The sequence below is a fragment of the Cyprinus carpio genome, chromosome B20 (genome assembly GCF_018340385.1).
Source record: "Cyprinus carpio isolate SPL01 chromosome B20, ASM1834038v1, whole genome shotgun sequence".
Taxonomy (NCBI): domain Eukaryota; kingdom Metazoa; phylum Chordata; class Actinopteri; order Cypriniformes; family Cyprinidae; genus Cyprinus; species Cyprinus carpio.
Window position 1 is genome coordinate 20,009,154 of NC_056616.1, and position 27,136 is coordinate 20,036,289.

At 36.8% G+C, this 27,136-nt stretch overlaps 2 protein-coding genes across 3 annotated transcripts; both read left to right on the plus strand.

The window, feature by feature from the left end:
- The first annotated feature begins 865 nt into the window (after positions 1–865).
- LOC109053386 (EMILIN-1-like) lies at positions 866–13,500 on the plus strand. Its single transcript, XM_042746472.1, has 8 exons — positions 866–1,359; positions 7,130–7,249; positions 8,095–8,225; positions 8,598–10,619; positions 10,767–10,883; positions 11,004–11,021; positions 11,137–11,271; positions 11,356–13,500. Exons 1-8 carry the CDS (start codon positions 1,199–1,201, stop codon positions 11,682–11,684), a joined length of 3,033 nt encoding a protein of 1,010 aa, XP_042602406.1. The 5' UTR covers positions 866–1,198; the 3' UTR covers positions 11,685–13,500.
- A 118-nt stretch (positions 13,501–13,618) lies between these two features.
- On the plus strand, positions 13,619–22,986 carry ankef1a (ankyrin repeat and EF-hand domain containing 1a). Of its 2 annotated transcripts, none has more exons than XM_042747120.1 (11): positions 13,619–14,201; positions 14,717–15,083; positions 15,475–15,674; positions 15,857–16,006; positions 16,135–16,258; positions 16,881–17,709; positions 18,117–18,343; positions 18,614–18,783; positions 19,633–19,773; positions 20,050–20,205; positions 22,557–22,986. In XM_042747120.1, exons 2-10 carry the CDS (start codon positions 14,729–14,731, stop codon positions 20,200–20,202), a joined length of 2,349 nt encoding a protein of 782 aa, XP_042603054.1. In that variant the 5' UTR covers positions 13,619–14,201; positions 14,717–14,728; the 3' UTR covers positions 20,203–20,205; positions 22,557–22,986. The 2 variants fall into 2 exon arrangements, with proteins under 2 accessions (XP_042603054.1, XP_042603053.1); XM_042747119.1 differs by having other exon boundaries at positions 13,620–14,201; positions 21,679–22,986.
- The last annotated feature ends 4,150 nt before the right edge of the window (positions 22,987–27,136 follow it).

The following is a 27,136-nucleotide window of genomic DNA, read 5'->3' on the forward strand; positions in this document are numbered from 1 at the left end:
TGACGTCTAGCGTGACTCTCCAGACGAATCCTGACTTGGACTGATGCTAAAGATGAAAATTAGCTGAGGCTGTTATTCTGGTCCAGTAGACCGAATCTGTCTTTGATGGTTATGGTAGGTTAGGTTAGGTTAGGTTAGGTTAGGTTAGGTCATGTCTCTTAGCAGCCTGGATCCTCCCTTCGGCATTGCTTTGAAATCACAGCAGTTATATGTGATGCTATCTCAGCAACCTTGAGATCTGAGAAAACTGTCCAGTGAAGTCCATAGACCAGATCAGAGACAGCTTTTCCTTTTGTGTATTTCAGAGGGATTTCAGAACAGGGGCAGAAAAATAAATAAATAAATAAATAAATAAATAAATAAATAAATATATTTTTATAGCTTTCTGTATATTTTAGTCTATTTTATATTTTGATATATGATTTTTAGATCATCATATTGGGGGGTCTTAGGCATTAAAACGTTTGGGAAAAAAACCTTGTATAAATATTACATTTACTAGTAAATAAATTAAATAACAAATAACACTGCAGAATAATGAAAGGTGAAATATGACCCTTTCCCCCCCGAATAAGGGTCAAATTTCAGTGCCTGAAGGCCACAGATAAAACACTTGTGACAAAATAAATTTTAAACAAATACATGCTTTTCATTGTGTCTGCATACTGTACATTCTTGATTATGTCATAGATTAAAGTATGGTTACAAAAACTGTGTAATATTTATAGCATTTTTTTTTTTTTTTTACTACGAATTGATACTCAAGAGTAAAAATCCAGGAGGGACCTAAAATTAAAAGCAGAGCATGGAGAGAGAGAGAGAGAGAGAGACAGAGAGAGAGGTGGGGGCAGGAGTTTTGGATCCGCATCATTTCAAGGCAGTTTTCAAATTATGACTGCGCAGGCGATGAAAAAAAAAAACACGGACACTTCTCATTAGTGTTTGACTGCGGACCGTGTGTCATGGGTGAACTGACGGCATCTTTGAAGATTAATGGACACTTTGCAAAATGATGACAAAGGTGCATAAACTTAGACAGCACTTACACAGAACTTTATGAAGTACATCAGTGGAGAGTTATCAGGGCTGTCAGACTGCACTCGATGCGCACAAGGCGCATTTTCTAAGCTGAAGCTGTTGGATTTAACGATCTTTGTTTTATTATTATTATTATTTAATCTGTTTTTACTGGGAAGTTATGGCACTATATGTTGTTTACTTATTTACTCTATTGGCGCTGATTTTGCCTGGAGATATTTGGGGAGCAGGAACGTACGCGTCACGAAACACTCAACATGTGGATGAGAGTCAATCTGTATCAGCTGCACAGAGTGGATCTAAGGTAACCAGCAGACACAGGTAAGTTTTCATTTTAGCAACACACCTCAGAGTTGATCATTTAATCATTTTTGACATTATCAGTAATAAAATAATACATTGAAAAATTACTAAAATCTGTAGGCTAATTTTCATTCTTAATTATTTATACCATTATATTTATTTTGTTTTGTGATCTAAATGATCAGAGTTATATCTAGGGCTGTTCTTGGGGCTTTTCTGTAGAGACCTACTAACTTTGTGGCACTTATTTTTATTTAAAAGATTCCTAAAAAAGTGTGAAATATTGGTAGTCGAGGATGAAGCATTTTAATGGTGTTGAAGATTACTTACTTATCATATATGGTCAACTGTCACAGCACTTTACTGAGCCATGTACCCTTGCTTACAAACATTCAAGCTGAGTTTTTAAGATCATGTGGCGTGTGTCACACCTGTCTGATGTTGCAAATATAAAGTCATACTGTACTGAGTTTATTAGTTTCTAGTAACTGAATCTAGTATGAAATTGCAGCCTCTGGGTGTGTGAGCTACTGTTGGACAGGTCTGCCCTTTTTTGGCTTTACTGAGCAGACGTCAATGCATGTGCAATGGGACGGAGGCCAAATGGTGAAGACCTTAAGTGCTCTTATCCTGGCACTAGCACAGCCCGGTGGAGTAAAGAGGCTCTGCACTGCACTAGTTTGTGAAAGAATGTGTTGGCCCCTGCTGGCACCACTGTTTGAACTCTGCTTTGTTTTTACAGATGTGTGAAATATTAGACAACTTGTGGTAGCCGAAATCCTCCTTCACAGTGTGCCCTGTGTTTCCTGTCTGTTCAACATCTTGAATGACATCAGCTGCTCATCTACTTTTTGACTGAGTTGTACTGTGACTTGCAGTCCAGATTATGCCTTATAAACAGCTGATATGCTTTGGATGCTTTCATATCCAACAATAAAAAAGTTGCTAGTTGCCAGTAAAATGTATCTTTTTTTGCTGACATTTTGCGAAGCTATTTCTCCAAAACAGATGTGAGAAGACTGAAAGAGACATTAACTGTACTCCTTAACATTAATTTTACTAACAGACTTTTCTGTATAAAACAAAGTCCGAAATATGACATGCATTTAAATATCTTAAAATAAATTGTTTAATATATATAGCAACGTCATAACTTACCTTTTAACAAATTTGTTGCTCCAAATGCTTATCTTTCACTGTGATGCATTGCCTGGAATCATAAACAAGTAGTTCCTGCTATGACAAAACTTATGATGTTCCAGAAACTTTGTTAGTTTCATCTTTGATGTAAAGTGTATAGTGTATACATGTATGTAAGTGTTCTCAGCAAACGTGCGCACTATGTTTGCTTGTCGGGAGTATGTGTAAGCATCTTGCAAACAGTTTGCTGAGCTCAGCTTTTATCTAAATCATTTAGATTTCAAATAGGAAATACAGACTTTCTTACATCTAAACCATAATTGCAAACATTTGTGATATTGGATATAACAATTAAATATGATACGGAAGCAATGCAGGGACACTGACCAAGCCGATGCTAATATCTTTGTGTGGAGATATTTTGTATTTGATTTTGGATATATATTTGGATATATATTCCTGTGGTATTGCACACTAACCCTGTTAAGCCTTCCATATCAAATAATAGTGAGAAATCTATATTGTTTTTTAAATGGAACAGTTACTTAAATGCCTTTTGTATCATATTTATATTTTATTTATTTTTCTTAAAAAGTATGTATGGATAATCAAGTAAACCTAAGTTGCTTCAGTCCAGTAAGTGTCTATCTTGCAATATTATTAACAATATAAAAGTCTGTAAAGATGAAAAGTATAAAATATCAGTCAGATGACAGATGGCAAATAGTAGATTGTGTACACAGTTCTGAACATGTTGATAATTTAGAGGCCTTAGAAATTGTGTATCATATATGGTATTATGATACACATATGTGACTCTGGACCACAAAACCAGTCATAAGGGTCAATTTTTAAAAAAATTAGATATATACATCACCTATAATAAATTAGCTTTCCATTGATGGATGGTTTGTTAGGATAGGACAATAATTGGCTGACATACAACTATTTGAAAATCTGAGGGGTTAAAAAAAAATCTAAACATTGAGAAAATTGCCTTTAAAGTTGTCCAAATGAAGTCCTTATCAATGCATATTACTAATCAAAATTAAGTTTTGATATATTTATGGCAGGAAATTTACTAAATATCTTCATGAAACATGATCTTTAGTCAATATCATAATGATTTTTGGATTAAAAGAAAAATTTATAATTTTGACCCATACAAGGTATTGTTGGCTATTACTACAATTATACCTGTGCCACTTATGACTGGTTTTGTGCTCCAGGGTCACATATATGGCTTTATGATGCATCATATATGGCTTTTATCATATATAGGCTTTTAAAGGGTTAATGATGTGTTGCTTCATTCGATGTGAAAAAGTCTGCAAATAAGGCTAGTGGAAGAAAACCGTGAGAACAAATCTTCAGATGTGGCCTGTAGACTTTAGATTGCACGTATTTTCTCTGTTGGCCTAAAACACCAAGAAAACCTTCTACTAATCTGCCTTAAGACAGCTTACTTAGATATATTTGAGCTTTGTTTGTATGGCTAACTCAATTACCCGGATGACCTACCCACGGTTTCTCTTTTAAGCATAGCAATACGTTGCCTTACTGTTGCTGTGTACTCTGTATACACTATTATTCCTGTCCAAGTTCTGTTTCTGCTTGAGATGCTGAAGTGATGCTTCATTCCTTGCCAAATTGGGTTCTGTGGCTTTTATCCTGTCAAGGGAAAGTGTTTATATTCAGCCGCCTTAAGCTGGATGTTCTTGAGTTGGAGTGGCACAGGCTTGACACTTGCGTCTAGTCTTCTTGTTTATATGACTAAGCAGTGAAGTGCTGACAGTTGCAGTGTGTGTTGTAAAAAATAATTAGATGATTGGAAGTGTTTACAGAAAGGGTTAAAAAATACTGATCCAATCCTTAAAAAAACATTGTGTGTTAATTAAACCAAGAACAAAATGCTACAAGAATGCTGGACACTGGAACCCATTCTTAAGAGTAATCTTGTACAAAATCAAAATGGATTTGTGTGCATATGAGACAAAGAGGCCATTGTGACTCCAAGGTTTTTGTTTACTTTTCCTCTCTCAAATTTGATAAAGCCGAGAACCACTATTTCCTTTTTTCCCATTGGTATACATAGACCCAGTCCTTTGTCCTTCATTTTTTTTACCTTCCCCACAGAATAAAGCTGAAACAATGGCTCAGTGTTCTATTAACCATCACACTTTTAGTTGTATACTCCAAACCACAATTTATATGTCCTATTTAATGCTTCTATGCACATTTTGTTTTTCATGAATCCATCCAGAACTTTGCACTATTGAAGTTTAGCTCTCTTTCATCACATCCTTAATCCCAATGTGCACTCATACATATTCCACATTATTTTACAAACCAACACAACATGTTTTATTCATAATGATGATCAAAAGTAAGACTTTAATCAACATTTAGGCAGATAAAAATAGATGCACCTTGACTAATCAAAGATTAGAGTGGGTGTAGAATTTGAAAAGCATGGTTGTCTGTGGTGAAGATGTCCGTGTTGAACTTGTGTACTCTCAGTGTTGGGGCCCCATTTGTTTGTATGTGTGAGAGCACTTGTAGCTGATGCATCCAGACATTCCTTTCTCAGCAGTGCTCATGATAACGAATGATTAACCAGGCTCAATGAGTTATTGTGATGAACCAGAAGCATTGGATTTCAGCCTGGTTTTGATCCCATCTAAACAAGCTCCCTGAGAAAACTGCATCATTTATCACTTTAATCAGAAAATGAGTTTTTAAATCATACAGCACTCCAAGGTCTCACTAAACTTTCTTTTTTTTTCTTTTTTGAAAAATATGATAGAAGACAACAGAAGGAAAAAAATGACAGCAGACATAATAGAAGGTAACAAAACAAACAACAACAACAATAAAAACGGACAGATAGATAGCAAGAGAGAGAGAGAAATAAATAATAATAATAAACTCACTAAACTTTCTAATATGAAGACACACTAGAATTCCACTTGAAAAAAAAAAAGGATCTTTATGATTATTATTTTATTTTTACTATCCAATTTTATATGAATGTACTTAAGTCTATTGTGTGCCAAGAGTAGATGTATATCGCTGAGCAGGATGGGGATATCCCTCCCCTCATTCACTTACAGGATGGGCGGACATTTTAGATATAAACATCAAATTAACCCATGTGACAAACAATTGTCTGAAAAAAAAAAAAACTCTTATATTTAATGCTAAACTTTATGGTAGTCATGAAAAATTGTTAAAGGGATCATAAAAGTCATTAATTACTCAACCTCATGTCGTTCCAAACCCTTAAGATATTTTGAATTAAATACAAGAGCTTTCTAACCCTGCATAGACAGCAATATAACTGAAATGTTCCCAGAAACATAAGGACATCGTTAAAATAGTCCATGTGACATCAGTGGTTCAACCGCAATTTTATGAAGCTACGAGACATATTTTGTGGCCAAAGAAAACAAAAATGACGACTTTATTCAACAATTCTTCTCCTCCACATCACGTTATTTTATCACAATTTCAGACAGGACCACTTTGGCAAGTTACATGTGTTTATTGAACACAATATATCTTTGGTAGTATGGTTCCTTATGGGGGTTCTTGCTCCCAAATTAATTGAACATACAAGAGCTTAAACATTAACCCCCTGGAACCATCAGCTTGGAAATACATGACAATTAAGACACTTAATAATATCTTTAAAAGCGAACAGTGGTAATCGTGTAAATGTGGCAGTGGGACGTCTATCCTGTTGCTTGGTTATGAGGATGAGTGTCTCTCAGCAGTGAGCTCCATGCCAACTGGGACTTGAAAGCCTTGGTGATCTGAAACAAAGAAGACGACAACCAGAAGGTGCACGGTAATATGCTCATGCTTATAATGTGGAAGGGAGGGAGGGTTGTGAGCTATTTGTTGAGCATAATTGAGGAGTAGTGGTGCCTTTGTGTGTCCCGTGTCTAATAGGAGAATGGTAGTGATTGGAGCAATTTGACAGCTGACCGCATCAGCTGGTCGCAGCCTTTGCCTCCATGGCCTGACTGAACTAATGCGGCGCTCGATTAAATAAAAATTGTGATTCTTATTACAATTTTGGGAAGAAGGTTGCATAAGTTGCAAGTTCAAATGCATGTCATAAGTGGCCAAACAGCAATTGCAGAGTTCCAAGACACTGAATTCACAGGATCATTAAAATTATTCATAGACTATTGATTAGACTAAGTCCATCAAAGCCTAACCTAATCACATTTATGTGTATGTTTCATTCACTACAAAGACCTGATCATTAGAATCATTAGTTCGGGAACTAGACTACACTGGTGGCGCTGTATTTTGTTGATTGACTAAAAAGAAACTCTCTCCGATTATTTTAGTATTCCGTCCATATTGATGGAAGAATGCACATGCTCTGACAGAAAAGAAGCCTAATGCTGCCATGACCTTGTTAACTTTTGTGATGCTTTGTGGGTGTCATTGGAGGAAAGATCTGGTTTTGTGGGTGTCACTAGAAGAAAGTTTTGGATTTGAAGGGCAATTATTTGTACTTTAATTACAGGGTACATTTTTAATTTAGCTCTGTCTAAAATGAAGATGGCAGTCCTCAACCATTTGAATTGAAGCCTTAATAAGTATAATTTGCCTATGCTTTGTACACAAACAGGAACTGGTGTGCCTACGTAGTAACAAAGGCTGTAAGCTGTGTAATGGAAGATGGAGTGGAGACGTATGTGAAACCTGAATACCAGCGTTGTGCTTGGGGCCAGTGTTCCCATGTGGTTTTGTAAGTATTCATGAGAAAAAACCCAGCCAAATTGCATTTCATTTAATCTTGGTTACCACTTACTGTTATGACAGTGTCAAGCGGGAAAGGTTTGGAACGTGTCCCTCACTCAACTGGATGCATGTCCACCAGAACTATGCATGGAATGAGATGGGAGAGTCGAGACATAAATCTGTCTCAGATGAAACTGCTAATGTACCAGAAAGTTCATGTTATATTGTTATTTTCCTATTTTTTTAGAGAACACATTCAGTCATAAGTCCAAGATGACGCTGACCTTTTTCTTAGGTCTCAATAAACCTCGGTTTTATCCAAGAACTTCAAAGAAAGCCATACTAGTCCCCTATAAAATACAGAAGTCACATCACTAGTATGAATAGAGTATAAACAATGTTCTAATAATAGAACAACTGCACTTGAAAGTTCAGTAGACACACAAGAGACTTGCCAGAGCAAAGCAAACACTTTAGAAGATTTTAATGATGTATTGAAAGGTTCGACTGAATAAAATAACAAAAGGATTCCCAGAAACAACAGCTCAAAGAAAAAGAAGAACAGGCCTTTATTTTACCGTTGTGGCCTTTCGAAAAGTGATACGTAGCCAAGGATATGAATGGAAAAGGAATATTTTCTATCTGCCTACTTGAGAAGTGCCATTAGAGACTGAGGTTAAAGTCTTGAAAGATGAATAAATTAAACTTGACAACTTTAAGTGGCAAGTGTCATAAATGTCACAGAAGTACACATATGTAAAAGCTTAATTTTTACAGCAAAAATACTACACATAGAGATCATATTCAAAGTTTCTGCTAAAACTGTATATGATGAAATATCTCACACCACAGGTATCGGACCTATAGAAAACCACGGTACAAGGTTGCCTATAAAATGGTCACAGAGATGGAATGGAAGTGCTGTTATGGGTACTCAGGAGAGGACTGCAGTGATGGCAGGGGCAGAACTACTGGTGAAGAAGGTATGGCGTTACAGAACCCTAGAACTCGTAAAGTGAGTCAAGTTGAGCTGATCATTTCATATAATATTTTTTTTTTTTACATGTTTATTCAGTGTTAGCATGTACAATATACAGCATGTACAATATACATCATATAATATTTTCAATTCTGCAGTATTCTGTTGTAAATTTTTGTATCATTATTATTTTTTGTCTTCTTTAAAAAAAATAGCTTCATATGTCTATTTGTAGAAATGCTTCCAGTAAAAAGTTTGGACTTATCTAAATTCTTAAAATAGATGTGTTCATACTCTGGTGCTGATCTCAGTTTTAATTAGTAAATGTCAAATAACTTCAGTGTTAATTAGTTGTGCGATCAATGTTCCTCAATAGGGAGAAGTGACAGCGAAAAGATTAGACAACTTGAAGAACAAATTCAAAATCTCCAGTCAACCTTATACGACATGAATACGAAATTACAGGAAGGGATCAGTGGTGGCAACAATCTGGCTGATGCAGCCCAGCCAGGGATGAGGGAGACCATTCACAGCATCCAGACCAAGCTTGACATGCTGGACAACATGACACAGGTCCATGATAGAACCCTCACCAGCATCAACAACCACCTTGTGGGCGGCAATGGAATCGGAAATGAGTTGGACAGTCGATATGGCACACTTAAAGAGGAGATTCTCAGGGAGCTGGAAAGGCGGGTGACACTGTCTTGCTCGTCATGCCAAACTGGAGTGGAGAGCATTAAAAAGCAACAGCAGGAAGACAGAGAGAGGATCCGAGCTCTGGAGAAGCACATCAGTGTGATGGAGCAGCACCACCAACAAACTGTAGATTTGCTCAAGAAGGAACAATCACACTATCAGAGTTGCTGTGATTCCCTGAGCGATCTGGACAGGAGGCTTGGTGCCATTGAGAGGAAGGTCAGTTCGACTGCAGAGACATATGATATCCTTAGAGGACGTCTTGAGAAAGAGTTGAGAGGATCAGGCAATGGCAATGGCGGTCGGGGAAAAGCGCTTGATGAAAAACTAAACAGCCGTCTTAGAGAACTGGAGAGAAGACTGAATGGGACTGTTCGAAAAACTGAGCAAAAATGCTCCCATACTGAGACAAGTATGAAGGAGTTTGTCAACCGAGAGATCAGCCAGATAAAGAAGTCTGTCCTCAGTCGAAACGATGATCATGGTTATAGAATATCTACCATGGAGATTGATGTCCAAGACTTGAAGCATTTCATTAATGACCACAAAAATGATCTGGAAAGGATAGGTAACAAAACAACTGATCTCGACAGCGGGCTCAAGTCAGCGATTAATTTGTGCACAGAGACGTGCGTTTCAAAAGGGAGTGAGACAGCAGATACTGTGAAAAGCCTGGAATGGAAGGTTGTTGCCAATGAGGAGGACATTAAGAAGTTTGACACCAAACTAAAGGATTTAAGTGTGTCTGGTGACTCCTTATTTGACCGTATTATAGATCTCAGCCAAGACGTTCAAAAAATTAAAGATCTGACAGGACATAACGGCGAGCACTTTAACCAAGTCGCCACCGATGTGGAGAATATGTTACGTGATTGTGACATATGCAATACGATAAAGGAAGAACTTAGTGCAATAAGAAACATAACCAGCCATACTTTTAACACGTTCCAGGGAGAACTTTTAGATTTACGCAGAAAAGTAGATTCAGATGAGTATGCTTGCTCGCTGGTATGCTCAAACCTCCAGGAGGAAGTGGGCAAACTGAAAGAAGAGGTTGAGAAATGCACAGGCCAATGCGTTATCAGCATGGCTAACCATCAGAGGAACATGGATAATCAAAATACCATAACTCGCAAGCTTGGCAAAGACCTCCAGTCCATTCAGGGTGAGCTCACAGGGGTAATCCAAACGTTCAGCTCCATCAATGACACTCTGAAAGGCCTCAGGAACACCATACAGGGGCATGAAAACTCTATTTTTGATCTGGACTCGTCTAAGGAAAGAATTAACTCTGAATTAGATCAGATTCAGGATGATTTGAACAAGCACAAAGTAGACAGTAAAGTGCGTTTCGATGGCATCAGTAGCTTTAATAGCAATTTGACGATTGAAATGGGAGAATGCAAACTTTCTCGAGAAGGGCTGGATAAGAGGCTCTCGAAGATGGAGGATGTCTGTGGTAGACTGGATTCCTTGTCAGTAGACCTTCAGACAATCAAAGATGGCCTGAACAAACATGTTTCTGGGCTTTGGACATGTGTCAATGACCTAAACTCCACAGTTATCTCTCAACGTGAGACCATCAACAGCATTCAAAATGTTGACTTAGAGAACATTCATGCCAAAATGAACAACCTCAACTCTTCCATACTGCATGCTCTCAAGGAGTTCCAGAGCTTCACTGAAGAGGACTTCACTGGTATGTTACATATGTCAAGACGAAAACAAATTTTATAATTTGAGTAATGAATTTAAAATCAGTTGGACACATTATACCTCAACTATCCATTTTTTAGTTGTTTTTGAATCTGAAAAACCAAGCAATTTCATTTGGGCCAATCCTCAGGACCTCCTGGACCACCTGGTCCTCAGGGAGAGAAAGGATCCAAAGGACCAGCTGGGCCTCAAGGACCCCCAGGCAGAGAAGGACCACAAGGGAAAGTAGGACCAATAGGACCCCCAGGTAAATAAATGAGATGAGAAAATAAGTAAATATATATATATTTCACAAAATCACAAGCACAGGATTTTATATGGCCAAATATATGGTCACTTATATTTTTCTAATTTTTCTCTTATTTAGGCCTCAGAGGTGAACATGGTCAGTGTGTTTTTTCTATTACTACTATGACTACTAATAAAATGTTCTACTAATAAACTGATATTTCTAAAAATAATTCAAACATTTCTAAAATAATTATTTTCCTGCTTACCAGGACCTCCTGGAGAGGATGCAAGTGTCCCAAGACTGTCATTCTCAGCAGCACTCACACGAACGCAACCCAGTGCAGGGACTATTGTCTTCAACAAGGTCTTTGTCAATGAAAGAAAGGCCTACAATCCAAAGACAGGTGTGTATGTTAAAGACAAGCATATAGTGTGTGAATTAAGGTCTGTCATAATCATAAATTCTCTCACTAAATTTATTTTGACAGGTATGTTCACTGCACCTGTGAAGGGGCGATACTTCTTCAGTGCAGTCCTGACAGGTCACAAGAATGTCAAGATCGAGGCAGTCTTGTCTAAATCCAATTATGGAATTGCCCGCGGAGATTCAGCAGGCTATCAGCCTGAGGGTCTTGAGAAACCCATGGCAGAGGCACGGCTCACTCCTGGCTCCCTGGTCATCTTCAACATCATACTTCCTCTGGAAAAGGGAGATACTGTCTGCATTGACCTGGTCACAGGTAAACTTGCCCACTCTGTGGAGCCCCTTACGATCTTCAGTGGGATGTTGCTCTATGAGGAAGGTGACAGATTGTAAGACCCATCTGAGGACAATGTCAGATGTAAAAATTTGTATCTGGACATAACTTTTTTGAAGAACAGTTCTACATATTCAGTGTTGAATAAGGTTTATAATACAAACTAAATGCAGGTTTGATTTATAACAGGCCATAAGGAAACACAAGATGGATATATTTTTTCTCCATTATCAGAAAAATGGACAGAGATTTTTTTTTATATGGTTAAGTATTTTTACATTTATTCTTGAATAGCAAATCATATATTTTCATATACTGTATGTGAGCAGCCATGTTTGCTTATATTAAAATGCAACTGAGAACGGCAAAGATCTTTCTAAAAAAAAAAAATAGCACATACATGTCACTTCTTGCCCCAGAAGTGAATGAGTGACTGTCAAACTGGGATCGGACTCAAGTAGAATATTTTACATAATTATCAATAACCTAACACAATCTTTACTTGATCTGACCTTACAAACCTTCATCATAGTAATTATTTTAATGTATAAAGATACTGTGTGGTTGTCAGCAGCGTGTTGCTAGACCCTTGAAATACTCATATGCCCCAGTAAACATTACTGAGAAATACTGAGAATGGAGATTACCATTTACTGACACGAGAATCATTTTGCCTGAATATTTCAGCAATTATCATCATCACAATCATCATCATTCTATCAGCTATTTACAATCATATGCCAGATTCAGAAATTAAGCACTCTTGAGCTAACTGGTCAAATGGTTTTGCAAAAAGGTCTGAATTTGTTTTTGATTCATTCAGACAGTTCACTCATACACTGAATCGTATACAGCATTTTCTCAAACGAAAAGTAAAACAAAAAGAGCACTGGATGAGGTGGATCTTTACCTACAATACAGTGAAAAAACAAACCTTGCAAATGAGAAAATATGGATCTGTGTGTACTGTTGGTGTGGTTTCAGTTTAAAACGAGGAAAGATGTTTTTCCCTTCAGGTTTTTTAGAGATGGATACAATAAATATTACACATGATATTTTCTATTATTTCCTATTTCATCACTGTGTTATTCACTTAATAATTAACTTAACATTTCTTCACTTAATCTTCAAATTTGGAAAAGTAACTATAAAAGGACAAATTCAAAAAAAGCAGGCTGTGCAGAGAGGGACATTTTTAAACATTCCACAGGCTATAGATCAGGAAATTTCTGTAACCCATTGTCTGGTGACTCTTCCAAAGAAAACTATCAAAGCTTTTTGTGCTAGATGCAGAAAAGATTTCACCCGAGCTATCTTTTTGTCAATGGATTTTTATTTTCTCTCATTGGACCACTCTCTTTGGAACATTTTTATGTTCTCCAAATCTAACAGCTCAGAATCTTGGTGGTCTATGCCTAATATTTTCTTTAATACAAAGGGATTTAAAAGGACTTTGCACTGAGTAGCCTACTGTGAGATCAAACCTTGACCATTCAGTCCATTTTAACCCTCAGAAGAGGGGAATTCCTTAAAAGGTCTTCATAAATGTTACTTCTGAATGCTTCATTTTGCAGTAAGACAGGTGATTTGCTCAATTTCCACTTGGGACCAGGTTATATCAGCTGTCCAGGCATAACATGAACCATATATTCAAATCTGACATTTTTAAGTTTCTTCTCACTACAGGCATTACACAACAGTATTATAATTCCGCAAATAAAGTGTATCTGACTGCTGTGCAACCCAAACAGTCCTCAGATTATTTTCAGCACAAAATGTTTTCATAATCATAACTTCTTCAAAGCTGAATGCTATATATTGAATATAGAGTATATTTGCAATGCTAATTGTTAAATAAAATATTTTTCAAAAATTTCATATTGTGTAAGAAGTTTTTTCTCCTCTGATTTTAAGCATGTTGTTATCTTTACTGTCTATGGTTGTTATGCAGTTGCTAACCTTCTCTTTAACCACGCTCTCTTTGAACTCTAAAGCCCCGCCCTCCAAAGACACTCTAGCCAATCCCAAAACATAAAATGCAGAATGTGATCTCTCATTGGCTAAAAAAAAGCGCGGGGCCATTGTACTTATAGTGAATTCGCGCCCTCTAGTGGATGATCTGAAATCTTAGCCACATTTTCTTATTGTACCGGACCCCCTTCCTGAGAAAGAATGAATGAGCGCGAGATAAAGTGATAACATTAAATAATGCATGACTTCGACTTAATGGTGAGAGAACTTTATCCAATCTGTTTGTGATAGATGCCACTTACTGTCACTCATGCAAAAAGTTACTCACACGCTTGAAGACATTGCCATGAAAACTGATACGCCGTTTCTCGTCAGGCTACTCAGCCCAGGTCAAGTGATCACGTAAAAGTGCGGTAATTCTATCTTAGGCCGCTTCTAATAAAAAAGAGGCGGGGACAATGAGGCGGAATTTACTTCTTGAAGAAGCTTTTTAAGACTTCACGGCGTGCTGTTGCCATAGAGACACACAACGAGCACAGAGAGACGCGCTTGGAAACAATGTAACATTTACTTAACATACTGTGGATTTCAGAACGAAGAAACAGGTAAGGGAATCTGATCGTTGTGTGACACTGAATGTAGTCTTGTAAAACGTGTTTATCAGATATATAGCTATATTGTTACCAACTTAAAAATCTACAAATTAAGATGCAAAAAAAGACCCCTTAGTGAATTCGGGTCCCCAAATGATCACATGGTCGAAAAAGTTGTTTTTATTGAATATTCTTGGAGGAACATTTTTTTGCATAAAAAGAAATGTGTTTGTTATGAAAAATCATGTAAATATTAAAGTTAAAGGGCATCAGACGCTTGTCGTCACATTTAATGAAATGCTCATAATCAAATTACATTTACTTTTTATGGATTATATGATTATATACTCACACAATGAAAGTAAATTATTCATATACTGTTCTTTTTTTTCTTTTAAAATTTCCTTTCTAGAGGAACCTACTTTCAGTCATTTTGTGCCCTATTATTGCACCTTGATTAAAATCTCAAGTGAAATGCATTTAAAACAAGGGGGAAAACCCTACAAATGCTAGTGTACATTTTTTAGATTTTCAGGTTCATGATGTCATGCACCCTGGCCAAGGAAAGGCTTGAAGTTTTGCAGATCTATCGTCTACTGCAGTGCATCCAGGATGGAGATAAGCTGTACATAGAGAAATTAATCAGCATGGGTGTTCGTGACCTCATAAATCTCACTGAGCCACACGAGGGGAACGGTGTCCTGCACCTAGCATCGGTGGGCAACAAACCCGACATGCTGGAGTTCCTCATAGCCCAAGGTGCCCGTCCAGACATGCAGGACAGGAGGGGGAGGACACCCCTGATGCTGGCCGCAGAGCTTGGATATGACAGGATCGTGTCTCTACTGGCCAAGAACAACGCAGACATGAAACTTGTAGACAAAGAGGGGAAAGGTAATTTTTTAATTTATAAAATAGTTTAACTGCCACTTTTATCCATTGCTGTCCTTATAAATATGCATGCAACTGTTATAAGCTTCTGTCAGTGCCGGGTTCGAAGACTTTATCTTTGAATACTTAATTTTATTTATCAGTATACAATATTTATCTTTCTCTCTAGGGTTAGATATTAATAAGGCTTCCTGTATTTGACGCCTCACCAACAATTATTCTTCATAAGGCAATTTGACAGCAACCACATAGTCAACAGGGATCATCAATGACTGGCAGCATCCTGCCATTTTGGAGATTTACTGTATGCAGATCTAATTACAGATCAGGGCACGTCCAGTAAAACTAGTGCGTAAATTGATCTGAGTAATCCGTACTTTGGCTTCCCTCCCAGGCTTGCTCTTCTACTGCATCCACCCTACCAAAAGGCACATGCGCTGCCTCCAGGTGGCCCTTAATGGCAATGCAGATGTCAACAATGTTTCAGAAACTGGGATGCCAGTGTTTCTGCTGGCCTGCGAACAAGCTCAGGACTGTGAAGGAATGTGTCTCAGTATCCTAGATAGAGGAGCAGACCCCAATGCTACAAATCAGGTTTGCCAACATTGTATAATTGATAAATGGACTCCAAAATTAATTGAATGTGTACTTCAAGAGTATTTAAGATCTTGTATATTTGAAGTGTATGTGTATATATTTGCACACACATACACAAACTCAAGACTGCTGATGGGTCGGGTGTTTGCATTATTGATTTTGTGTGTATGATATCCCAGGAAACTGGTCGGACAGCTCTGATGGAGGCTACCAGAGCAGGCGCAATAGATCTTGTGAGAGCCATTCTCAAAAAAGGAGGAAAGGTTAATGTCTTGGATAAGAAGCAATTCCATGCAGCTCACTTTGCGGCTGAAAGAGGCTTCTTTGAAGTGAGCATCACTTCTGTTGTTTTTTAACAATTATATAAAAAAGTGATAAAATTTGTTGTTATTGAATGAAACTTTCCTAGCAAGCCTACGTATTTCTCCAAGTGATTATCATTCCTGCTTTTTTCCAGATTATTACGGTGTTGTCTGCATATGCAGCAGACTTTGGAGCAGTAACATCAGAGGGGGATACACCGCTGCACTTCGCTGCCTCTGGTGGCTACACAGATTGCTGCAGGTTTCTAGCTCAAAGAGGTAAATCAATTAATTTTAAGACAAACAGAATCATTAAACCAGGGGAGAATGGCGGCTTGTTACTATCTTTTTGAGCAGATTGCTGTAAATTCTCAATTAAAAAAACGATATCAATAGTAAAAAAAACTGACTATACCTGAAAACAACACAATAAGGTATAATTCTCTGTATTTTTGTACATTTACTTTAGTTATTCATTTTATTAGGAAAGTTTATTTTCCTTTTATTACATGCACCATATTTATTCACAAACTCGTAATGAGAAGTCCTCATAAACCGGCTATTGTCAACAAAAGAGAAGCTTTAAGGTCCCACTTTGGTTTTCTTCTGAAAATGAAGAAATTAAGTAATTTTACGGCCGTTATTAGATTATTTTTCTTAAATACTTGATTTTGTGTTATTATAATATTTCTTATTTTGTTTTAAAAAATTATTTAGTAATAATAATAACAATTAAAAATGTGCAACCCTCCCAGAAATTGAGAGGGCAATATTTATTAGAAAAATCACAATTAGATTATTCCCAAATCCTGCAGCCCTACCATAAAAGCAGTCATGCTTCTTGATATGGAACAAGCTGAACTTGATTTGAATGCCTTAAAGATTTAAGTTCCTACTTTAGGATGCAATCCCAAACTGAAGAACCAAGAAGGTCTGCTTCCCCGTCAGATCGCTAAGGACTGTGGTCACAAAGCCACCGTCAAAGAGCTTAAGAAGGCTGAACGACTGCATGGAAAGTTCTCAAAAGGAGCAGGTGGCACAAATGAACCGTGGGCTCTGACGCTTCATGACTGGTCTCATGAAAATGAGAATGCACTGAGAAGTGCTTTCGAGTCAGCATCAGACGGCTACATGGGAATAGAAATGGTGTCCAGAACGACATTTGTGTCTGTTCTTCAGGACCTTCACACTCCTCTAGATGATAAACAAATTCATGCTCTTCTGCTTGCCCTCGATAAGAGAAGAGAGGGCTTTATAAATATAAGTGATTTTCTAAAAGGTCTCAAATATCTTCCAAAGACATATGTTATGGCTTCTTATGGGCCTAAGAAGAAGAAGGCAACCAAGGCAGGAAAGACCAAAAAGACTAAGTTCAATGCACCTATGCCCATATGCACTATCCCGCCTGATTTCATTCATCGGCGTGACGATGGTGGGCCACCGCATTTTATGATTGAAAGTTACCAGCATGCTACAGACACCCACAGATATGACCGGGACCATCGACCAGGACATCCTATCGAAGATGATACGGCATGGTACATCGATGAGCCAGAAAAGATATACATAAATATGAACTACTGTGTTAAAACAGGAGATATTGAGTCTCTCAGGTTGGCACTCAGCCAAAAGATTCCTGTAGATGTGAAAGATCGCTTCTACAAGACACCACTCATGGCTGCATGCGCAAGTGGTAACTACGAAGTGGCAAAGTTCCTTCTTGATAATGGGTAACTTTAATGTACTTATAAGAATTAACTTAAAAGGATAGCTAGTTCACCTAAAAATGGTGATTTAGTCATCCTATTGTCATTCCAAATCTATATGATTTTTTTCCTCTGCAGAACATAAAAGAAGATATTTTGAAGAATGTTGGTAACCAAATAGTTTTGGTTCCCATTGACTTCCATTGTATTTCCCATTGATTGATCTAAGTCAATGGGAACCAAAACTGTTTGGTTACCAACATTCTTCAAATGATCTTCTTTAATGTTCTACAGAGGACAGAAGGTCATACAGGTTTGAAATGACATGAGAGTGAGTAAATGATGAAGGAATGACTATCCTTCTAAATTAATATTTACATTGGCATATGTATATTCGTAACAATGATGTCCAAACGATAATCTCACCGCAGGGCTGATGTGAATGCATGTGATCAGTTCAGCTGGACACCTCTACACCACGCCTGTCATGCAGGACAGCTGGACATCATACAGTTGCTGCTGGAGGCGGGAGCTTCTGTGGACCCGCCCACCCTCAATGGAGCCACTCCCCTAATGAGAGCCATTGAGAGCTGTAGACCGTCCTGTGTGGAGTACCTCATCAAAGCTGGGGCCAAGGTCAATGCAGCAAATAAGACAGGTACAATTCCCTTTCAACAAATAACTATTATAATACAACTTCAGCGTCTTGATAGATCATAAATCTATTCAAGTGTGCAAACCATGAACACCTTTTCTATTTCATAACCATCTCAGTGCAGTCGTTTTTACATCATTCCCACAATGCCACATCATCTTTGCTGGAGGACTCTTATGAACACCCTGATTTACAGTGCATTAAACCTCTGAGACTGATCAACTTTGGCTCTGCTGTCATTTGAGTCAGGAACTTTAAATCTTTTAATTGCAGAGCAAAACTGCTTGGACGTTGCCCACGCTTATGCAGACTTCAGGGTGGTGGATTTGATCCAGGCTAAGATTAATACGCTACCCAGACCTAAGGAGAATAAGAAGCACCAGCCTGTCAGAGTCCACCGCAAACTGACGCCGGCCTCAACCCCTGGGTCTACAAAAGAAAAGGTAGAACAAGTGTACTGTATGTGACTCAACATATTTATTCGGCATATCCACGAGCCAATCATTTCCTGATGAAATCAAACCACGCCCTTCGTTTTTCCATCTTTGAGAAGCTATTTTACTCAGCTATACATTAAGTATTGAATAAAAACTTAAAACGTAATATGAGACCATAGATAAATATCATTTCCCCTTTCATATAATTTAAAGATTCAAGTGTTTTGGTTTGATTCAATACTACAGTAGTCCTGGACTTTATACTGACACCAATGGCATGGATAAACAGCATCATTGATGCTATTGTATAAATGTTCTATTCGTATTTTTTTATCCATGATAAATTTATTCTGCCACCAGAAGTGTCTCATAGATAGCAGTGGGTTATTGATGCATTATCAAAATTCATCCTTATGTAGAAACATGTTTTTTTACATTGGTGTTTTTTCCTTGTTCCCCACATCTGTAATGTGACCTTGGGTTTTGAAATGGTGCTATGAAAAAAAAATATATTATTATTATTTTTCACTAAATATTTGTCAAGTACTATTCACAGTAATTCTCATTTTAAAATTGCTGTGTCATTTCAAATATAAAATTGAAACAGCATACGAGCTGTGATCAAAACCATCTGGTATGGAAAATGAGATGACACAGCAAATGAAAACCCAAGCAAAGAGTAAGTAAATGAGTCCAGACGTGTCACATTACCCCCCAACAAGGCCTTGGCGACTTCGTGACTCGTTAGTGTGCACATGGAAACCCCGCTGAACCTTTGTTGAAAGTCACACCATTGTCAATGTGTCATCACGTCCACTGTGTCTTGATTAGGGTGTTGGTGCTTTATCTTCTCAGCAGGGCACCATTCCCACTCCTACAGCCTCCTCGAACTCAGCAGTCAAGAAAGCAATGAAGAAAGACAGTGTTATCGTGCACAGCACTCAGATCACTACCGGCAAGCTCAACAAATTGGACATCAGTTTTGTGCCAAGAACGGTAAGCTGGACACCATTCATAGGTATACGCACAGAGAAATGGGCCTCATGAACTAATAATAAAAGGTGTTTTCATGCCAAAACAGTGTGCACATAAATTTCATACTCTTATTCTACTGATCATTCAATTAATCAACATACAGTAGTTATGTCTCCATATAAGGGCTGTACATACACAACACATTACAAACAAATCTGTCTGTCTGTCTATCTATGAAGATGAGAAATTGTATTTTCATTGGGCTATGATATCTGTTGTTCTTATTATTTGTCGTAGACGTGGCAAAATCAGCTGACCACTACTGAGCTGATGGATAGGAAAGCAAGAAGAAGGCAGCGTTTCAGTTTTGAGGTGGACTTTGATGACTTCAAGATGCCATTCAATAAAAACATTCAGAAGAAGTCCGTGGAGTTTGAACTCACCGACTGAAAGGTAAAGACCTTGTCTTGTTTGAAATCAAAAGGTAGAAATATCATTGCTTGCTATGTCAAATGCTATTATTATTTTTGCACATTTTTGGGTTACAAATTTGCACAGACCCCACAGAACAGAAGTAATAAACTTTGGCATGTCCTCTTACTTTTTGTTATGTGATCACACAAACAATTTCCACCTGGCAGATAATAAAATGGACAGGAAATCCCATAAAAACAGGAACCTGAGCCGTCTAGACACCAGGGGTCAGATTCTCATCAATTTTCTTGAGAAAGAAGTCAAGAAATTTCTTAAGATCAATTATAAACCGTTTGTCAGGGTGTTCTTAAGTGAAATTCTTGAAAAATTGGTAAGAAATTCTTCTTAAGATCTTCTTAGATGAGCACTTGGCATTATATTTACAGTAGTTATTTTGTGCTGAATGCTCATGAATATTATGTTGTAATTATAAAATGAAAAACTAGGTCCCTATTTAAGTCAGTTTTGCAGTTGTTACTGTTTTAAAATTTTGCACAAAGTCAATGTACACATGATAATACCTGATAATTGTTTACATTACCAATTATTTTTGTCACTTCAGAGAACTTGTGCACATCCTTAGTAAAAGTAATATGCATTACAAGTAGCTAATGTTATGCTTAATTTAAACAACCCAATAAACACCTTTAGACATTTAAGTTTAAGTTGAATGTTACTTAAAAAGGTTATTTACATTTTTTTTAAAGTATATTCTTTTCAGTAATTATAATTCTTCTCAAATTTGCCTTTAGAACAATCAAGATTAGAATTAAAGCTTCATGGGGATGCAAAATATTCTTAATGTATTCTTAAGTTAAAAAATAAGAAGAAAATAATGGTTGCAAAGATTTTATTTATGAAAATGTTTTGTGAATCCTGCCCCAAATTCTAATATGGATTTGAGGTCAGCTAGCAACCACTCAGAACATCTTGGCAACCTGATAGTAACACCCTGGCAACCTTCCAAAATGCCTTAGAATCATAGCTTCAAAATTTTCAGTGAGCATCAGCACTTTAGTTTAGGTAATATTCTAACATACAGTGTGTTTAATGCTGTAGTTACTCAGGGATTAATACCGCATGTCTCACCGCTGTTTCTCTTTCATCTCAGAGAGGGAGGTACATTAAGTAAGATTGATTATGCGTTTAGGAGAGGCAGAGGCAGAGATGAGAGCTGCTGCCTACGCACTGGCATGCAGTTTGTCTCCTCCATGTCTCAGCGTCTGTCGGGCATGCTGAGTACAGGCCTTTCACCACAGGCAGTGCTGCGCAAAACCCCTCATGTTGTTTATCTCAGAAAACCCAGCGATTCTATCCACATGCTTTAACAAGAATCGGATACATTAACTGCTGTTAACAATGTCTGGTATAGTTATAGTAGAAATGTGTGATTGAAACTGACTAGTAGAAAGACTTGCAGTTAAACCTGTTTTTATTTTCTATGCTTCACAGATTGAAGTGATGTGCACCAATTATCGCTGGCCTCGGAGCAGATTCTAGATTCTTTCTGCTACAAGGAAATGCACCACTCAGCTGTCCTTTTTATTGCACGGTTCTCTGTTTGGCCATCAGATGGCGCAACAGTGTTTACATATGAACAGTGTCTGTTTCGGATGGCTGTTCTATGATCCTCAGGGACTCTTGTGTTACATCTCAGCACAGTACTGCAAAATGGCAGCCCAAACAATTGTGCTTGTTTAGAGTCAAATTTTGAACTCGCTTAAAATATAAGTTTCATTCAAAATTTACAGGTACAGATTGTATGTGTTATAAATCGTAGCTGCAATTTTAAGTCTTTTTCCATAAACAGTTTCTCTGATTTATTCCCTGATGTATTCTGTTAGTTAAAAAATCAATAGAAATGTACCACTAATGAGTGAAAAGGATTCTGACAGTGGTAAAGAAATATCCACATTAAACCAACGTAACAATGCGTTTACTGTAACCGCAGAGTCGGTAAGCTCTGTTTAAAATGTCAACAGTGGCATCTGAAAAACAGAGATAAGGTGTTTTGTATTTGTACAACGTGGATCTGATTAAATGCGCCCATGTCTGCTGATACCAGCGTTAACCACTGAATTAGATCATTAGATTGCTATGCCTTCAAGGTCTGTTGGGCATGGTTACATAACAAAATAAATGGTCAAAACCAACAGCTATAAATTAAGGCTACTGAAACTACGGGGTTTACACATATCCATTTGTTATCCAATCAGATTACAGAGAATTTATGTCGCTTATCAGAGACTGTAACTAGCAACTGTGAGATATATATGGATTTTTGTAAATGCATGTTTGTCTAAATCGAAATTGTTGACTGTTTCTTACAGAGGCTGAGAAAGAGACAACAAAAGAGCAAACATGAGAGTGGTAGAGAGAGAGAGAGATGGGGGGCGGCTTGGAGAGTTAGTACGTCAGAGAGCAAGAAGGACAGGGCGAATGAAAGCGATAGTGTGAGTGTGAACCCGTCAGTGACATTCATCCCTGTAGATGTGGGTAACGACACAGAGCAGTGTGGGGTGAGTCAGTGATGGAAATGGAGGAGTGAATTTTTAATAAAATCAATGCTCTTGGCTTCAGTGTAAACAAAATCTTTCAAGAGTGATGAGCACACACATGCAAATTGTGTTTTCATGTGCAGAAGTGTCTGCATTTATGCATGAGTGTCAATTATACTCCATTGATGTTATTTTTCATCATAATACTCATGTACATTGTTAAATTTAATAGGATTTGTAATGACTACAATTAATATCACTACCGGTCTATATATATATATATATATATATATATATATATATATATATATATATATATATATATTTTTTTTTTTTTAATTAAAATTTTAATTTTAAAATAATTTTCAGCAGCCATTTCTTCATTCTTCAGAATTTTTTGTAATATGCTGATTTGGAGCTAAAGAAACATTTTGTACTAGTTATAAAAACAAAATTAACAAGGGCACATTTTATTGATCAAGACATTTATAATGTTACAAAAGATGTCTATTTCAAATTAATGCTTTTAAACTTTTTTATTTCATGAAAAATATCAAAATATAAAGCAGCAAAATTGTTTTAAGCATTGATAATAATAACCATTATTAATAACTAAACACAAATAATAATTAAGCACCAAATCAGCATATTGGAATGATTCTGAAAGATCATGTGAAACTGAAAATTACGTTTTCAGGAATTAATAATTTTTTTTAACACATATGCACAAACACACACACACACACACACACACACACACACACACACACACACACACACACACACATATGTATACAGGGGTGTAACAGTTAACAAAATTCATTGTTCGGTTTGATATGGAGGTAATTGCTTACATCGCAATGTTTCTGTTTTAAACCATGAAGGCTAGCCAATGGATATCACACACAAGGAACATGCAAACTTTAAGCAAGAGTTATGCCTGTAAACGTCTTAATCACAGTCAATTCACTATACAGAAAGTGAAATTAGAAACGGAATGACAGAGTAATGACAGAGCTTTCGGCATCTGTTGCCACATATTCTATCGGAGACGACGAGACGAATCTACTTCAACATATGGTGATAATGGTATATAGCTGTTTTAATTTATTCCCTTAATATTTCTAATTTTACATAGTGGAAAGAAATGATAGGAAACATATTTCATGTTAAACAGGTTGTTTTTGAAAGTTGGTGCTTGAAATAAAAGCTTTTATTTCATTAATTTTATTGATGACTGCAGTGTTAATATTTTAATAGTAGGCATATAAATCATTGTACAATAGTCCTGTATTAAAATACCTTAAAAAAAAAAACACATTTTAACTGAGGAGTAAATATATAGCCTAATCTTTTGTTATCCTCGCAGCACGTCAGTTATTTGGTAATTATTGTAGGGCAAATTAATTGTAAATTTAATTTAATAGGCCTAATAAAAGTAACTACATAATAGACTTGTGCCGGTATTCGGTAATGCGATATATCGCGGTAATGAATATGCACGATATTGTTATCGTGGGCACTTCAAAATACAGAGAATAATTATTTATTACAAATTATTCAGAATTTTAAATGCATTTTAAGAATACTTTTCCCATCAACTGGTCACAATGCACAACACCGCTGTATGCTGCTTTAAAGACCCGTGTGAACCCTGATGTAAACAAGCACGCATGAGAAGCACATGGAGGAACACGTGAGAGATGCGCTGAATGAAAGCACATTCACTCTCTGACAGCAGATGGCGCTAAACTGCAGAAAATGCAGCCCTTACCCTGGAAACCCCATAAATAAAAACAGCTGCTACTTTCTAAACATTTAAATAATATAAAATAATATTTATATATTTCCATATTTTTTTTTCCATTTTAATCTGGACTACAACATGTCCTAGATATTGTTTGAAAGTGTTTTGATTCTTTATTGTTCATTAACACTTTACATTAGGGCTTCATTAGTTACAAACTGCCAATGAAAAATTCTTCTGAACATTCATTAATCTTAGGTATTCCAATTTTTAATAACACATTGTTAAAATCGAAAGTTGCAACTTTGTTATTTAATGAGCTAACATGAGCTAAGATTTTTTTTTTTAACAAAGATTAGTAACTTCTGTAGCAAATGTAGCTATTGCTCATTGTGAATGTTAATGCATTAACTAAGGTTAACTAATGAGGTCTTATTGTAAAGTGATACCTATGGGTCTTTAAAGTTCTTTTGCACTTTAATCGGTGTAAAATTTTTAACTTTAAATATATTTTTATATTGCTTTATTGTATTTAAATGTTCAGTTATTTTTGTTATAAGAAAAAAGTTATTTAACCTTTTATACTGTATTATGACCACTTTTTTAAAACTTAATTTCAATACCGTGATAATACCGCATACCGTGACAAAACATTATCAATTAATCACAACAGGAAAATTTGATACCGGCATATCCCTACTACATAATAATAATAATAGGCCTAATAAAAATAAGAATTTTACAGGCCTACATTAATTGGAAATCCCAAATATCTTAATATTGCCAACAATTGATGTTTTTGACAATATCTCTGGCTATCATCGATAAAAGATCATCATCTTTCAACGCACCACAGCAAGGGGAGGTTATCGCAGGGCTGAAAGCACGTTAACTGTTACGTCGTTTGGCCTTCCTTGTTGAGCGCTGTGGCACTGAGAACATCATATTTCACACACTTTAAGCTGTTTCATTTTCCAAATGTAATAGGATTAGTCCAACGAATTGAATCGTTTGGTTTGTAATGCGCACCGAACTGAAAACCTCGTACCGAATGGTTCAATACGAATTATGTGTATCCTGTATCGTGTATATATATATATATATATATATATATATATATATATATATATATATATATATATTATATACGTATATATGTTATTTTTGTAAATTTGGTCAAGTAGTGCTGTGCTAAGACTTTGTTTTGCTTCATCTGAAATGATATGCCTGCCCCGTCCACCTTGTTTTCTGGGTTGAAAGTCTTTCCTTGCAGCACTGCAGTGTTTCTACTCATACACACCCCCACACCGAGCTTACTCAGCATTCTTCTTCCTCCTGGGACCAAGAGGAGACAGAGAGCTCTGGCCAGTCTTGGCCTGCGCTGTGTTTGTGTTTTATTCAGTGCCTGTCACAGCTCTGCCCCGCTGCCAGAGGCCACTGATCAGAACACAGCTGGCTGGGTCTGTCCTGACTCCTGACACAGAGTTAAGATGCTCCTGCAGACCACTAATTCTCAGTTCAGGGACTGAGATTCTGCATGCGCTTAACTAGGCACAGAAAAGTGATATAAACATAGGTATTAGTGCTGTTACAATATCACAGGGACTGTGAATTACAGTTTTATTAGGTCTGCCGAATACGCTGTGACTGTTTTATCATAATATGTCCCCGGATGCTTTTATACAGCAACTTAACATAATACATAACTCGTGAAGGGTACAGTCTGTCATTCACAATAAAACAGGTGATTACTGGTTTATTAGGGTAATTCTTGTAAGGTGAAGGAACTTGGTGGAGATGTTTAAAAACCTGTGAAGCAGCAAATACTGCTAATATGGAAAAACAATAATTAAAGCTGAATGGACACACAGGCTGCATTTATTTGATCAAAAATATAGTAAAAACAGTAATATTGTGAAATATAATTATCATTTAAATTAACTTTTTTCTTTTTTAATATATTTTAGTAATTTTCAGCATTATCATATACTGTATATACAAAGTTCTGGCATGAGCTCAACATTTAAGTACTTGGCAGTGTTTGCTGTAGCAGTAGCACCCTCCACCTTCCCCAGCTCCACCTGTATAGATCTGCTACAGAGTGATCACTTATGCTATGGGGGTTATTCATATATGTTATATGTGCAGCAGCAATATTCCTTACAGGCTCACAGCAGCATGTTGTGGGTATATATGCAGTAGCATGTCTCAGTACTTGCTCTGCCGCAGCAGCAGCTTAGCAGATCTATTCTGCCAAGACCAAATACATTAACATCGTCATGTACACTACCATTCAAATCACTCCGAGAGGTGTCATTACATATATATATATATATATATGTGTGTGTGTGTGTGTGTGTGTGTGTGTGTGTGTGTGTGCGTGCAGTATATAAAGTGGCACCTAAAATTTTCCTGCGACGTGAATTGAATTTCAACTATGACTCTACCCAGATCAAATATTAGCCACAGTGGTGTCTCTAAAAGTGATAATATTTCAAGTACCAAAAACAGTTCTAATTTTCACAGAGAGATTTCCCTACCAGCAGCCTTAAGTATAGCTGCTGTCTTTGTAGAGTAAGGTATTATTTTGGTTACTCAAGTTCTTCTCCCAAGGAGTCAGTGTACAATTTCAGTCAATAGAATACGATGGCAGAAATTCAAGTAC